This window comes from Watersipora subatra, chromosome 9 (genome assembly GCF_963576615.1).
Source record: "Watersipora subatra chromosome 9, tzWatSuba1.1, whole genome shotgun sequence".
NCBI classification, from domain to species: domain Eukaryota; kingdom Metazoa; phylum Bryozoa; class Gymnolaemata; order Cheilostomatida; family Watersiporidae; genus Watersipora; species Watersipora subatra.
Genome location: NC_088716.1, coordinates 43,773,479 through 43,787,780, shown reverse-complemented (window position 1 = coordinate 43,787,780; position 14,302 = coordinate 43,773,479). Strand labels below are relative to the sequence as shown.

At 35.8% G+C, this 14,302-nt stretch overlaps 1 protein-coding gene across 1 annotated transcript; it reads right to left on the bottom strand.

Annotated features, from left to right (window-relative positions):
- On the bottom strand, positions 1 to 14,012 carry LOC137405424 (uncharacterized HIT-like protein Synpcc7942_1390). The gene is made up of 5 exons (XM_068091679.1): positions 13,933 to 14,012; positions 5,211 to 5,368; positions 3,917 to 4,033; positions 2,263 to 2,443; positions 1 to 262 (listed from the first exon to the last, which is right to left on the bottom strand). Exons 2-5 carry the CDS (start codon positions 5,346 to 5,348, stop codon positions 171 to 173), a joined length of 528 nt encoding a protein of 175 aa, XP_067947780.1. The 5' UTR covers positions 5,349 to 5,368; positions 13,933 to 14,012; the 3' UTR covers positions 1 to 170.
- Positions 14,013 to 14,302: the final 290 nt, after the last annotated feature.

The window sequence follows — 14,302 nt, the reverse complement described above, 5'->3', positions numbered from 1 at the left end:
TCACCGAAAGGACAAATTGAGGTTTATTTGAAATAGCAACATGTTGAACGAGCAAGCATTCATTTTGTATAAACCACCAGTGATTAGTGGTCAAGCATCCAAAACACCCTGTCGGAAATAGAACACATGTGGTCATTCGCAATAGAAAAGTTAATAATAGTCTTGTTCTGTTAGCCAGGGGGCCATGTCATTTGTCTCCCTCCCATTACGTGTATGTGCAGATGGTATACTGACTGGGCCCCATGCTTGCCATCATTGATCACTACAAGTTTGAGGCAGAGTTGTCCTATCACACTAATCAAGTATTGCGCAGTTCTCAGACAGCCAGACACTCATTTTACTGACATCATAGGTTTAGCGGTTGTACCTGTTTCATATAATTAGCAATAGAGATTATTGATGTAGCGTTACAAGAAATACGTGTTTGTAGAAAACTTGAAAATTTTAACGACGAAATCGCAAATAAAGTTGGTAGTTAAGCTTTGGAGGCTGAAGTCGCTGAAAATACATCACGGCTATGCAGAACTCAAAAAGGTTTTTAATGCAAGTTCAGATTTCACTAGCGATTAGCCCGTGATACTTCTAATAATGCCTGCAAACACTAAAAACAGACCTTGTGTATCATAGACTAATACCACAGTGATACGCGATATTGCAAAAGCAAATATGACTTACCTTTTGTTTGTAAATAATATATACACTCATTAAAAAGCTATATAGTATGATACATTATATATAGATTTGACTCAATCCTGAAAGATATAAAATAAATGGGTAGCATGACGTTTTTTTAATTGAGCAAAACAAAAAATGATAATAATTGGGAAGCATTTTCGAAACACGGTAAAAAAAATTTATAGAATTCGAGCGCTGCCTTTCTGGTTGAGCATTGAACCAAGGACTTGGTTTATTGCCCACACTATATGTAGCTCCATCTAACACTTTCCTGTAGTCGATATACCATGCAGAAAATAGCGCCACTTAACTGACCGCATGATTACAGTAATTTTCATATGCTGGAATGATAGACAAAAAAAGTAGCAAGTTAGTATTTTGCTAGACGGTATGACAATGACCGCCGGAACCGTTTCGGCTTACGCTGGAGCTAAACCATCACAAATAATTTTGCTATCATTCAGCGGACAAAATAGAGCATGGCAATATCAATGCACGCGACTTGTCCTTAGAGACAATGCATTTAAAGGCTGGTTCACACTGTATGTCAGGGTTGTCCTCTCGGCAATGATTCCTTTGTCGACTATTTGCACCGCAATCCGATGACGTCGTCGAGACAACGCGGATACGCCGGAAAACATTGCAGCCAAACTTTCCTGATGTTTCATCATGCATTCACTCTCGCAATGGTGATTGACTGTTGCAGATCACTTAATCTATATTTCCCTTCATGATAGTTACTGGGGGACTAGTATTTTCTCGTGTTAGCGACCAAAGTTGTGTGACAATGTGAATAATGTTATTACCTATGTATTGTGGGATTAACGCCGACATACCGTGATACAGATATAGTGTGAACCAGCCTTTAGCTGGCTGGGGAAGAGTCTGAAACTTACAGATGTCTCTATAGCCAGCTAGGCTCAGCATGTGTCACCTACAGTCACGTGTCACCTACAGTCACGTGTCACCAACAGTCACGTGTCACCTACAGTCACGTGTCACCTACAGTCACGTGTCACCTACAGTCACGTGTCACCTACAGTCACGTGTCAACTACAGTCATGTGTTACCTACAGTAACTGTCACCTACAGTCACGTGTCACCTACAGTAACTGTCACCTACAGTCATGTGTCACCTATAGTAACTGTCACCTACAGTCACGTGTCACCAACAGTAATTGTCACTTACAGTCATGTGTCACCTATAGTAACTGTCACCTACAGTCACGTGTCACCAACAGTAATTGTCACCTACAGTCATGTGTCACCAACAGTCATGTGTCACCAACAGTCTGCGTGAAACCACCCCTCCTCCTTTTACACAAGTGTTGCACTATTACAAGCTGACAGAAAAAACTATGAATTTCCATGACCATCTGTTTCGCGAATGGAGATGTAATCAAGCATGATCTAAAAATAGCCTCAGATTCAACTTGTCAGCATGATGCGATGCAACCTTTAAAAAAATATAAACATAAATTCATTTTACTAAAAAACATCTTGAGAAAGAAAGAACACGTCATACTAAACCTGTTCAATGTAACTAGCCTTCGCTTGTCCAGCTAACTTTTCAAAAGGTTTACTTACCGATCCTAAAGCCATCGTCAAGTTGTGACTCCTTTGCTGCCAAGCTTCTAGCAACACAAAGCAGATGACCAAGCAAATCTTGATCTTTGTTAGTTGAAGTACTTAGCTGCTGAATTGGTTTTAGAGGGATCACGAGAAAGTGAACTGGAGCGACTGGGTTGACATCGCGAAAGGCTAAACACTAAAACAGTAAACTTGCAGCTATGTCATATATGCATATGACATAACCATATTTGTAAATGTTAGTAAATAAATTATTTGTATGCATGCTAAAACAACAAATTTACTATAATAAAGGTGTGAAGACAATATTTGGCATTCCAAGAGGCATAGGACATACCATGTAGGATGACAAACAGCTTCCTTTAAAGGTTAAAGGTTAATTGACAGTTTATGAAATTATGCATTGTCAGTAGCACATAACATTACCAATTGGGTTTGAACAAATTTTTGTCTAATTTTAACCAAATATTAGGTCGAGCCGACATTTGACAGAGTGCGAAAATGGACAAGATTTCGATATTTGAAAATAATTGACTGGAAACGGTCGCGGCGCCATATAATTACTTTAAAATTGCTTGGAATTGCGCAAGACTATCTAAAAACCGTTCATAAAAATCTTTATTAGGGGAAATAGAGTGTTGATAGATTTTTAAACAATGATTTTCCGGAATAGCAGACTGTTACAGAACATTTTTTAACTTCAATGTGTAAAAGAAGAATTTAGTGCTAACATAATCTACAAAATAAGACTGCCAAGCAGATTGGTGTAATTCAATAACCATGACTTGAAAACTGTTGCAGGATAAATAAATATGATGGAGACTTTATCAGTATTTGTGCAAGCTGCTTTAGCCTTGCCCTGCATGTGCAGAAGATTGAATTGCGGGGCAGTAAACTAATCGTTTGACACTCAACTATAGACAGATGACATATACACGTAGGGTACTTGGGAAGTATTACTAGTGATAATCTTGTTTTTATCATTGATTTCTGTTACATGGCTGTTTAAAATCTCATAAAATGCCTGCTATGATACGTTATAAATAATGGTGAAAGTAATGGCCGGACAAGTTCATTTGTCTCGTGCTCACCCATTGGCTAATCTACAATATTGACATCAACAATTCCTAAGTCTTTGTTTTGTTGAAAAAATCGCTCTATATAACAGCGAATATTTTGTCTTTTGAGTGTTTTTATCTATAAAAGTGGTTTTTCGTTCAACAAGCATTAAAATTAGTACTGACAAACAAAATATCCCAATGATACTATTACACGTAAATGTAACTTCAACATGCTGACAGTTAACCTTAAACCAATTAAAATATATTCTAGTAGTTGGCAAGCAGTTCTAATTCAATTGACACGAGATATATAGAGCTTCATGTCTCGCTTTGGTTATATTAATTGGTTACTAAGCAATACAAGATAGACAGTCATTGCATAGGCTCTGGACTTTGGTAATATTAATTGGTTACTAAGCAATACAAGATAGACAGTCATTGCATAGGCTCTGCAAATGAACTGATCTAACAAACACAATATTAGAACTACAAATAATGGATAGGCAATTTACATTGCCACACAAATTAAATAATGCCACTATTTTCTGTATACAATTTAAAACATAAAAAGCATGAATAAGAGAACTGACCCGTTCATCCTCGTAGATGATATCGGCTGGAATTTCCCGTTTAATGATCTTATCAAATATTGTTGGAGTGTGTGATGACCGTGCGGCGTGTCGAGCTTTTGACACCTCGTTGCTCATCTGGGATACAAACAAACTTCATACATACAATGTCAAAATTATCTGAATTATAAAGCTTCTACTGCAAAATTGTCATTTCATTTTAAATTAAGTGAAGTCTCATATACAGTTGAAATTTGAACAAGCAAAAAAAGTCCATCATAAAAATACAGAGGGTATACAAGTACACACTTTGATCGCACCCTCGGGGACTAGCTTGTTCTAGTTTAAAAACTACATGAATACAAGAACATACCTTTCATCAACCTAAAAAACAATGACATGCTGTTTAAATACAGTCACACTTCCCCATACGAGTGTCTAAACATACGATAGATTTGTGATATGAGGAAAAATAGCACAAATTTTTGCCTTGAAACATGAGACAACTTTGAGATACGAGTTCTAGATGGTTCTTGATATGGTCACTAGGTGGTTCTTGATATGGTCACTAGACGGTTCTCGATACAGCAGCTAGATGGCCGAGTATGCAAGAGGTCGCTTAGAAGAATTGCATTACTTGTTCTTTCTCGTCGGATCAGTTTTAAAAAGTTTTAAAAGCCCGGATAAAAGTCAAGGTGAAAGTGAGCCGAAAAGAAAAGCAAAAAGAGCCAAGTCAGAAAAAGATAATAAAAGACAAAATTAGAATCAAGTTCCGTGTAAGATTAAAACATATTAATAAGTTTGTGCTTAGTATGCTAAATTCACGTTAAGTTGAACTTGAAGTTTATGTTATATTAGCGTCACAAAAGTGTAGTGTACTGAACATGTTACCGTCAAGTCTCTCTCACCACCATTAGCCGCTACCATTTGTCTTAAAGGTAAAATCTGTATACAGCACAAAAACTATATAATACAGAGTACTGTAATAAGTACTGTATATAATAATGTCACAATTTATTCCAGATCATACCTACTAGATAGGTATTTGTTACTTTGTGAGTGTAGGTGCTGAATTACAACAATTGAAAAAACACTTTTCCATAGTAATATCTTGTTTCTAAGTGATTTTTTCAGAAGGTGGGAAGGATTAATTTGGATTTAGCTATTTTAATATGAAAAAATTGATTTGAGGTATGAGAGAATTGACCTACGAGTACAGTCCCGGAACGCATTAAGCTCCTGTCGATGAATGACTGTATACTCCATTTACAATATTTTACAGCACAAAAAAAATTTTGGTAAATGCGCCACCAACCTCTCTAAGATACCCAAATGTAGCAGGACGATCAGTCTGCAAGAATAAATGTTCAACTTTAAAAGCACTCCTATTGCTGAGTGTATGCAAGCTTCTTGAACTTGATCTAAGAACACCGTAAAGCGTCTTTCTCCACATGGTCGACCCGATTCATTTATCTAAAATAAAATACTTGCATCACATGCCGAATAGTCCATATCAATTATTTACAGACTCATTTTCATAAACTTAATTATATGACTGACAACGTCATATGGCTTCATAAAATTTGTGACTACAAAAAGCTATATCAATCTTATCAAATCATAAATTAAATGTGCAAAAGTCACGGTTTTTGAGATTTGAAGTAATCACTGGTGGGTAATCACTATATCATCCAATATAACTAGAGCATATCAACTCAAGTTAGTTTTGAGTTACAATAGCATTGCGTGCGTTAAACTTTAGCGCAGTAAACTGATATGAATGGTTTGTAGCAAGAGTTTTGACAATGCTTTCAAAAGCACTGACTTTTGAAAGCATTGAAAACAATTTAAACGGTTCATTTAATGGTCTTTATAATAAATATTACCATGCAAGAGCAGATGACTCTCAACTTTCAACTATCACCTCAAGGTCGGGAAACCATTTATTCCCTAGGCACTTTTGCTGTAACACCTTTATATTTTTTCAGATTATTTGGTACTAAATTGCTTTTATCAGTATTTCACATCAAGTACTTTGCATACCGTTTTACATCGACTTACTGCAAAATAAATAAATTTTAAACATTTTAGGTGAAGCTAGATGGTCAAGAGAAAAGTAATTAATACATGTAATTATGTTTGTATAACGAATGACAGCAAAAATCGGAATAATCATAAAAAATTCAATTGGACTAACATCAGCCAATGATTGTAAAAATTCATCTGCATTAGAAAGACAATCAGTCACTAGATTTTCAACGCATTAAATTTGTCTGAAGTTAGTTATCAGTTTAAAAAAGCGAAAAATCTTTCACGATAAATTTTTTTTGGCAACAAGAGAAATGTATGAAACTTGAATGCATATTTAGTTGTGTTATAGCTGACGGATGTAGGAAATTAAGATTTATTAAGATATAAATGCAACTAAATGATAAATAAGTAAATGTAATATTGATTAGTTAATTAAAGGGCCATAAAGAGTTTTTAGTTATTACTAAGTGGGAAGCTTGATCATTTGATTTCAAGTCTGAAAACTATGTAGTGATTACGTTGAAAAAACATCACAAAATAATTAGCAGACCTACCTAATAAACTACTTAATTTTGCAACTACATTCTTAAATTGTATTACTATCTCAAAATTGCCTTTGTCAATAGAATGCATATATTGACAGCTGTCTGTGGACCTATGAATAGTATAATATAGTGCTTGTATTTTACAAAAACAACATGCTAAAATACCACCGGTTTCTTGATATTTTCTCAGCCAAGCACTTTCTAAAAAATGCCCTTGAAAATCACTTATGTTGTGGCAAATGCTTGCATTCCAATTGTCATGTGATAAATATAACAGTTTTAATTGAGTGTTATAATATGTTTTAATTCGGAGAGGTTTTTTATTCCAGTTATGTCATGTGATAAATATAACAGTTCATTATTTTAATTCGGTTTTGAAACATTATGTTATTACTCTTAACTCTCTAACAGCTAGCAACAACAAGACAGTATCCCTACTTTTTCATAATACCCTACTGATATCCTAATAAAATACATGTATATCTAGCATCTTTGTAAGATAGTTTATCTACACCAGTTTTACAAAAATTTGATATAGAAGCCATGATATATACATGTATATATAACTTCAAAACATACATTTAATATATATATATATATATATGTATATATATAAATGTATGTTTGGCCGATTCTAGAGCTTCTATTGTGGCTTCCCTTTTTGGATGCTCCAAACTGTGGTTAGATCTCTCACTGCGCTTACCAACTTTCTTGCGCAACTTTCTTCTTCTTATTTTGTAGCCTCAGCTGCCAGGATGGAATGGCTTGAAGCCTTGTTGGCAGTGGCTTAATACCCATCTCCTCCAAGATGACGGTCTTGGAGGAGATGGTCTTGGTTTTTCAGCTTCTTAGGTATGGCCTTGCTAACTCTCCGTAGTGGTACCCTGCTTCCATAATCATTAGCGGCTGGCATCTTGTTGATGATATTTTCCGCAAGCTCTTTCACTCTTGGGTCAAGGTCAAAGTGCGTGTCTTTTTCAACCCATGAGTCAACATAAGATTGTGTATGTGTGATAGTGTGTGTTGATATGCACTCCTCGTTGGTCAAAGTTCCTTGGGTGAACTGTTCCCTAATTTCATCTACCTCCAGTTCCGATATGAGATGCCACTTGATTATGTTACTCCTCTGAGCTACAAGTTGCTTAGCGGTTAGTGGCAATTCAGGGCGCATGTTTATCTACAGTTGACGCATTCTTCCCATGTAGCCCTACTTTTGAGGTTCACTCATAAAGTAGCACTGCATGAGGTCCGTGTTATCAGTTCGAGTCCTGATCATCCGTTTTGAACCAGTAGTCCATTTTTCACTGCCTTGTCCTGGTTCAGCTACAGGCAGCGCAGACCTTGTTTGACCGGCAATGTCCGAGCCGGCATGGTTTTGGTGATTGAGGTTGTAGAGGTTGTAGACATTATACAAGCAAGGGTCTTGTCTAAGGACCACCAGAAGGGTGCAGTTGTTTGGGTTTGAACCTAGGACCTAATGATCACTGTCCCAACACCTTACCAACTGCACTATCTGTCCTGTACTGCCCTGTATATTTATATAATATATATATTATATAAATATATATATTTGTATAAAACATGTTTATATAATATATATATTATATATATAGTCTATATATAGTCTCTTTCTCTTAGATAATAAATATAGCAGTACCCAATGACTACAATATAGCCAGCAAAGAAAAAAGTAGAGAAATATCTCCCTGTTGGAGAAGAGATTGAAAAGTGCTGGGATGTAAGAACAACTGTAATCCCAGTGGTCATTAAGGCACTGGGCGCAATAACACCAGCGCATAAAATGTGGCTTGCCCAAATAACGACAGCAATCAACTCAGGTGAGTTGCAGAAAAGTGCGCTATTGGGAACAGCTAAGATCTTGAGGCGAGTGCTCAAACTCCCAGGTCTCTGGTAGGAGATCCGAGTTAGAGCAGAAATTACCACCCATATGGGTTAACCGGGGTGAGGAAACAATTTTATATATATATATATATATCCATTGTTATAGTACCATAAAAGCTACCTGTTCATGATACATAATATTAAATATCATTTTATGCATCCGGTGTGCAAACAACACATTGCTTAGAAACATTTTATGAAGTAGAACATGCTGATAAAGCACAGCGCGTGTATGTTAGTTTCAAAGATTCAGAATGGCTTCCCAATGTTCTTGCCACAAAATTCAAACCTACATTTGCAGAAATAAAGTTGTTATTTTAAAGGGCGTTAAAATAGTTAACCTATTTTAATAGGATAACCATTACTCTATCTTAAAACTATCATCAAATTTGCCTACTTAGCGGTTCGTACATCGTAGTTGTCTTCACACTAGACCACTTAATGTGGAAGTGGTGTGCCTCATATGATTTAATTTATTTTGTCAGTGATTTTCAATTTTTGAGTAGTTGAGAGTATAATGCTAGTCAGTAGTGCAAGCTTAACTTGCTATATAAATTTATGGTGCTTTAGCTGAGTGGTTATTTGGAGGATTTTTAATGTCTCTTAATTGTTCTATGTAGAAAGCTGTTAAAGTATTCACTTGTAGTGGCATGTACGGATGATGGTAGTCCTTTACTGTTTGTTCGAGTTTGAATGTGAGGCTCGGATTGGTTAATAAGTTGGTCGTATGAACTGTTCAGTGCTGAATGCTTATCCTCTTTACTAAGTATCCTCATTAAAAGTCGTAGTCTGATGTCACGACATCTCTTTTGTAGTAGCTCAAGACCAAACTTTTATTTCGCTTCACTAACACTTTCTGGTCATTAAAGGTGCTCATGAAACGTACAGGTTGATTTTGAACAGATTCTATGTCTGCTGTGTTTCTTTAGATACAGATCACATATTGCTGCAGCATATTCAAGATGTGGATGACAAAGTGATTTGTATGCCAGCAACCGAGCAGATTGTAAAGCCCAGTATAAGGCTCATTTTATTATGCCTAGTTGTCGCTTTGCAACTACTGTTTTTTCATAAATATGCTTGTCAAATCTTAGGTAAGATTGTAACTGGACACCAAGATAACATGTGTCTTCCACATGGTCTAGAACTTGATCACCAAGGGCGTATTTTGGTATTACTATACTGTTGTTAAAGCAGATAATGTGACACTTAGTTGCATTGAAGTTCATTTTCTCTTTATCTGCCCATTGTTGCAGCGAATCAATGTTTTTTAAAAATGATTTTCATCAGTTGTGTTGGTGACCACTTGGCAAATCAGAGTGTCATTTGCAAACAGACTTACTGAGCAGTCTCTGCAGCAGTGTCATTGATGCACACTAAGAAGTGAGTAGGCCCTAATACAGATCACTGTGGTACTCCGGAGGTCACAGGCAGAACAGTAGATTTAACTCCATTGAACACCCCACATTGATTTCGTCCAGACAAGAAGTCATGTACCCATGCTAACAAATAACTGTCATTACCTTGTATAGTAGAAAGTTTTTGCATTAGAAGCTCATGAGGTACCTTGTCAAATGCTTTTGTGAAATCAAGTACAACTGCATGCATGTTGTTTGATGCCTCAGCTGAGTATAATATGTCATGTAGAGTTCCACAAAGCTGGGTTTCGCAAGAAAGTTCTCTCTTAAATCCATGCTGACGGTTATGGAGTATAAAGTCTAGTTTAAAATTAAGTGTTCTCAAAACCCCATGTTCTAGAATTTTGCATGGGATGCTTGTTAGTGAAACGGATCTATAGATATTTGGTATGTACATTCTGCCCTTTTTGTGTAGAGGAGTAACATTTGCTGATTTCTATGCTTTTGGCAATTTTCCAGTTTCAAAAGATTTATTGTGTATTTTAGCTAAGCCTTTTGAAGTTAATTTCACATTTATTTGTAGATCTTCCTTGTGGAGCATGTCTGGCCCAGCTGCTTTGCCAGCCTGAAGATTGTGACTTGAGGTTTCAATACCATCTGGTACTATTACCGGCCATGTGTACTCGTTTTGATTGCTTGAGCATGCCTTTAATTGATGCTCTTGGCAAAATTGACTGTGAAAAAAGTTATTCAACATTTTGGCGCATTGGACCGGATTTTCTGTTGTATTACCATTTGGGAGAGTTAGCCTGATAAGTTTTTTCAGATATAGATTTGTCAGTTTGTTTAATGTGTTTATAAAAGGGCTTAGTATTGCTTTCTTTTAAGGGATTACAGAGCTTGTTTTCAATATAATCTCTCTTTATCCTGTTTACAGCCCTCTTTGTTTCCTTTCTCTTCTTTTTGTATCGTTCTAATAGAAATAAATCCCTAGAATTCTTAAACTGATTATAAGTCTTTCGCTGTTTATGGATAAGTTTAGATGCTTCCTTGTTTAACCAGACAGGAATGTTTGTTTTTATCCTTATCGTTTTTGTAAGCACATATTTACTAATAGCTATACTCAGTCCAGCTGAAAACACATTCCACATTTCATCAATGTTTGATACTTGAGACAACTGATTTTCAACCTCCCGTATTTCACTGTTGAATTTTTCAAGTTCAACTTTATTGTACATTTTTATGTCTCTTGTTAATTTTGATAATTTTTTTGTCGATGTTAAGATCTGCTGTAATTATATAGCGATCACTAATGCCTGGACTGATAACATCAGTACATCTTATGACTGTCGGATTGTTTGTACATATTAGGTCTAATGTGTTACCTAGTATGTGTGTAGGTTAAAAAACTAGCTGATGCAAACCATGTTGTTTTAGTGTGTCTAAAAATTTTGATGGAGCAATTTTTATTCGGTAGATCATTGCAGTTTATACCTGGAAAGTTCGTGTCTTCAATAAGTATTAGCGTGCCGCCAATATATTTATGCAGCAATTCCTCGATAGCAGAACTTAATGTTGAAAGTTCTCTATCATGTTAAGGTCGGTAGTAGCAACCAATTAGTATAGTGCCATTTATTCTCACAAAAATTAGCTCACAAGAAATTTCATTTTTGAATGTTATAAGTTCATGATCAATATTTTGATTTACAGCTATCGAAACACCTCCTCCGTATAATGTCCTGTCAAGTCTATAAATTGTTTTATGATTGCAATCAAAAATATGTTTATTACTTATAGTGTGATCAAGTTTAGTTTCAGTTAAGCATACTACACCATAGTCGAACGTTAACATCGATAGTGTTGTAGTTTTCCCTTTTAGATATTTTTTGTTAGCATAAAAAAGTTCTAAACTGTTGTTGTTGTGCTTTCCCTGTTCCCCTTGATCTCCGGGTTCTCTTTGTTCGCTGCAACCCATTCCCCTTTTCATTTTTGGTCTGAATTATCTTGTTTCTAATTCTGTATTCAACATCAGAGTTTTGAACTCTTAGTGCTCTGCTAGAATCTCTTTTCTTAGTGCATACTCTTCATCCCTCATTTCTTTTCTAATGTCTAATTTACAAAATATGTGTTCCCCCTCAGTGTTCTATTGATTTTTTTCAAAAACTCCCATTGACATAATCTTCATCACCATCTTCATTTCAAGAACATAAAGTTTTGTTTTTTAATATAAAGAAAAATATTGCTATGACTTGCATTTTATTTGCATAATATTTAAGGTTAGAAGGCACCCTGAAAATAGTACTTTTTTCAAATAAATTATTTTCAAGAAAAACATGTTTCCTATATAATTCAAGTGTGCTCTTTCCATTGCTGCCCCTAAGAAGTATGTCAAACCACTTTCAAACAATCTTAAACTTGTTTCTTGTAACCCCTCCCCTACTTGACAATTCAGCAATTAGAATGTCTCAAGTATTTCTGCCCTGTGGTACGTGGAAACAAGGCAACTGAACCTGTGGTAATTGCTGCTAGGAAGACAAACAGAAGGTCAGCTGCACCAGATGATAATACATATTCAAGTGGATGGTTTTAATAATATTCAAGTGGAGGGTTGTAAAAGAGTATGAGATGTATTCATGACAATCTAGTTGCCCATAACTATAAATAAATTATCCGTTTTTTATTCCCAAACTTTCAGCAGCGTTTTCTCATTATTTGATTTTTGTCAGTGTTTGCAATCTTTAAAACGCTGTCATTTTGTCAATTTTAAAGATATAGACTTGAAATGTTGTATGGCTATTCCTTGAAACCTAACTGATGTATTTATGGTCTCAGATTTTTTCTCTTCTCTGTGTAGGGGGTGCAGCCATGATATAAACTCCAACCTGATTTCGCATATAGGACTTTTTGTCTCTTTTAAACTGAATAAAAGTTGTAATTGAAAATTCTGCTCCCATATTATCATGATATACACTGTTTAGCACTATAAAAACCACTTTTAAAGTGGATACACTAAAACTTTCATCCAAATATTTTGCATGAGAAACATGACTCCGAAACCACATTCTGATTCATAAAATGAGAACTGTTTGTTTGGTGAACAAACCAAGTATACCATTAGATTTGTCTCGAAAAGCTACACCAGAATATGACCTTTTTAAGTTTGTAACACTATATATATAGAGAGCAGGGTCTCTCCAAGAGTGCCTTCTAACCTTAAGCGTTATACATGGTTCAAATTGATTACTTTCGTCAAACGTCGTAACTCGTGGCATACTGCTTTAACCTTTTCGGAAATAAAATTTTCATAAGCAACCTTATTAACTGCTCATCAGTAAGGCTTGGAGCACACTACAGTAACAATCCAAACTACTTAGCTTACAGTCATGTGCAAAAGAAAGGGCCCACCTCTGATTCTCATTGCCAATATATGTACATGTAGACCAAATTTCAAATGCTCATAAAATTGTGCCAACTTAATGAAATCTACCTAAACTATATATCAATAGACTCAGCATTTACTCAGCTTTCTTTTGATGTAAGTAATTCCAGTGTAAATTGATTAGCAATGGATGAGCAAGTACTAATTAGCCTCCTTTGATCCTACTCTATTTTCGCTAATCCCGTCAAACAATGGCCAATTTTTAATTGGCTCTAGCTTCTGATTGAAGTGAGATATTCACTCACTTTGAAGTTTGTCTGACACTTCAACTCATTCTTGAGATGATATTAAAATTTTAGCATTCTGCAAAATTTAGAATTTGTGTATATAAGGCAGCGAAAACGGGACTTCAGGAATTCGAGCATCGGAAATTCTATCCCAGACATTACATTTTGCAGGATAGATCAAAAATGACATCAGGTTCTGATTCTCCAGAAGCTGCTGATTCCAAAAATATATACATTATTATACTTGGAGCGAACACCTTTGCTTCAGCACAGGTTTACTGTCCGAAATACACAACAATTTAGGGTAGGCCCTTTTTTTTTGCACATCACTGTATCTCTAAAAAATTTTGTATAAACTAAAATAGCTAAATTTCCTGTAAGAAATAATTTATTTGCAAACACCGTGCACAAAGTGTCATGTAGAATATGCAAAAATTTAATGTAGTATCCGCTGGTGAAGTATCGTGAGACTAAGGCTGCGGTGGTATTTGAGAAACTAATTATGTGACGTTTTTTTAAATCTAGTTAATTCAACCTGAAGCACTCGTAGACGTTGCAGCTGTTAAGAAATGTTTTTGACAAGCGAACTCCCGATTATCCTAGCGAGAGTCGTTTTAGAAAACAACAATAGCTGTAGTCGCTACATTGATTGTTGTTTTCGATAGGGTTGAGTCGCTCAAATGGTGCCGGTTGGTGGTTTTTCCAACCGTTCCTTGCTTCCCGCAGTGTCGTATAGGGACCTATACGACCATTGAGTGTAACACTCAATGGCTCTGCCCGTTGCAAGCAGCAGAGGCGGTGTCAAAATAGGAAAGCTAAAACGACACGGCATGCATGTACTACCTGTAATAATTGAACGCAGCTGCTGCGTTGACATGCGTATTTTCAGTATTTCAATGCTTGAC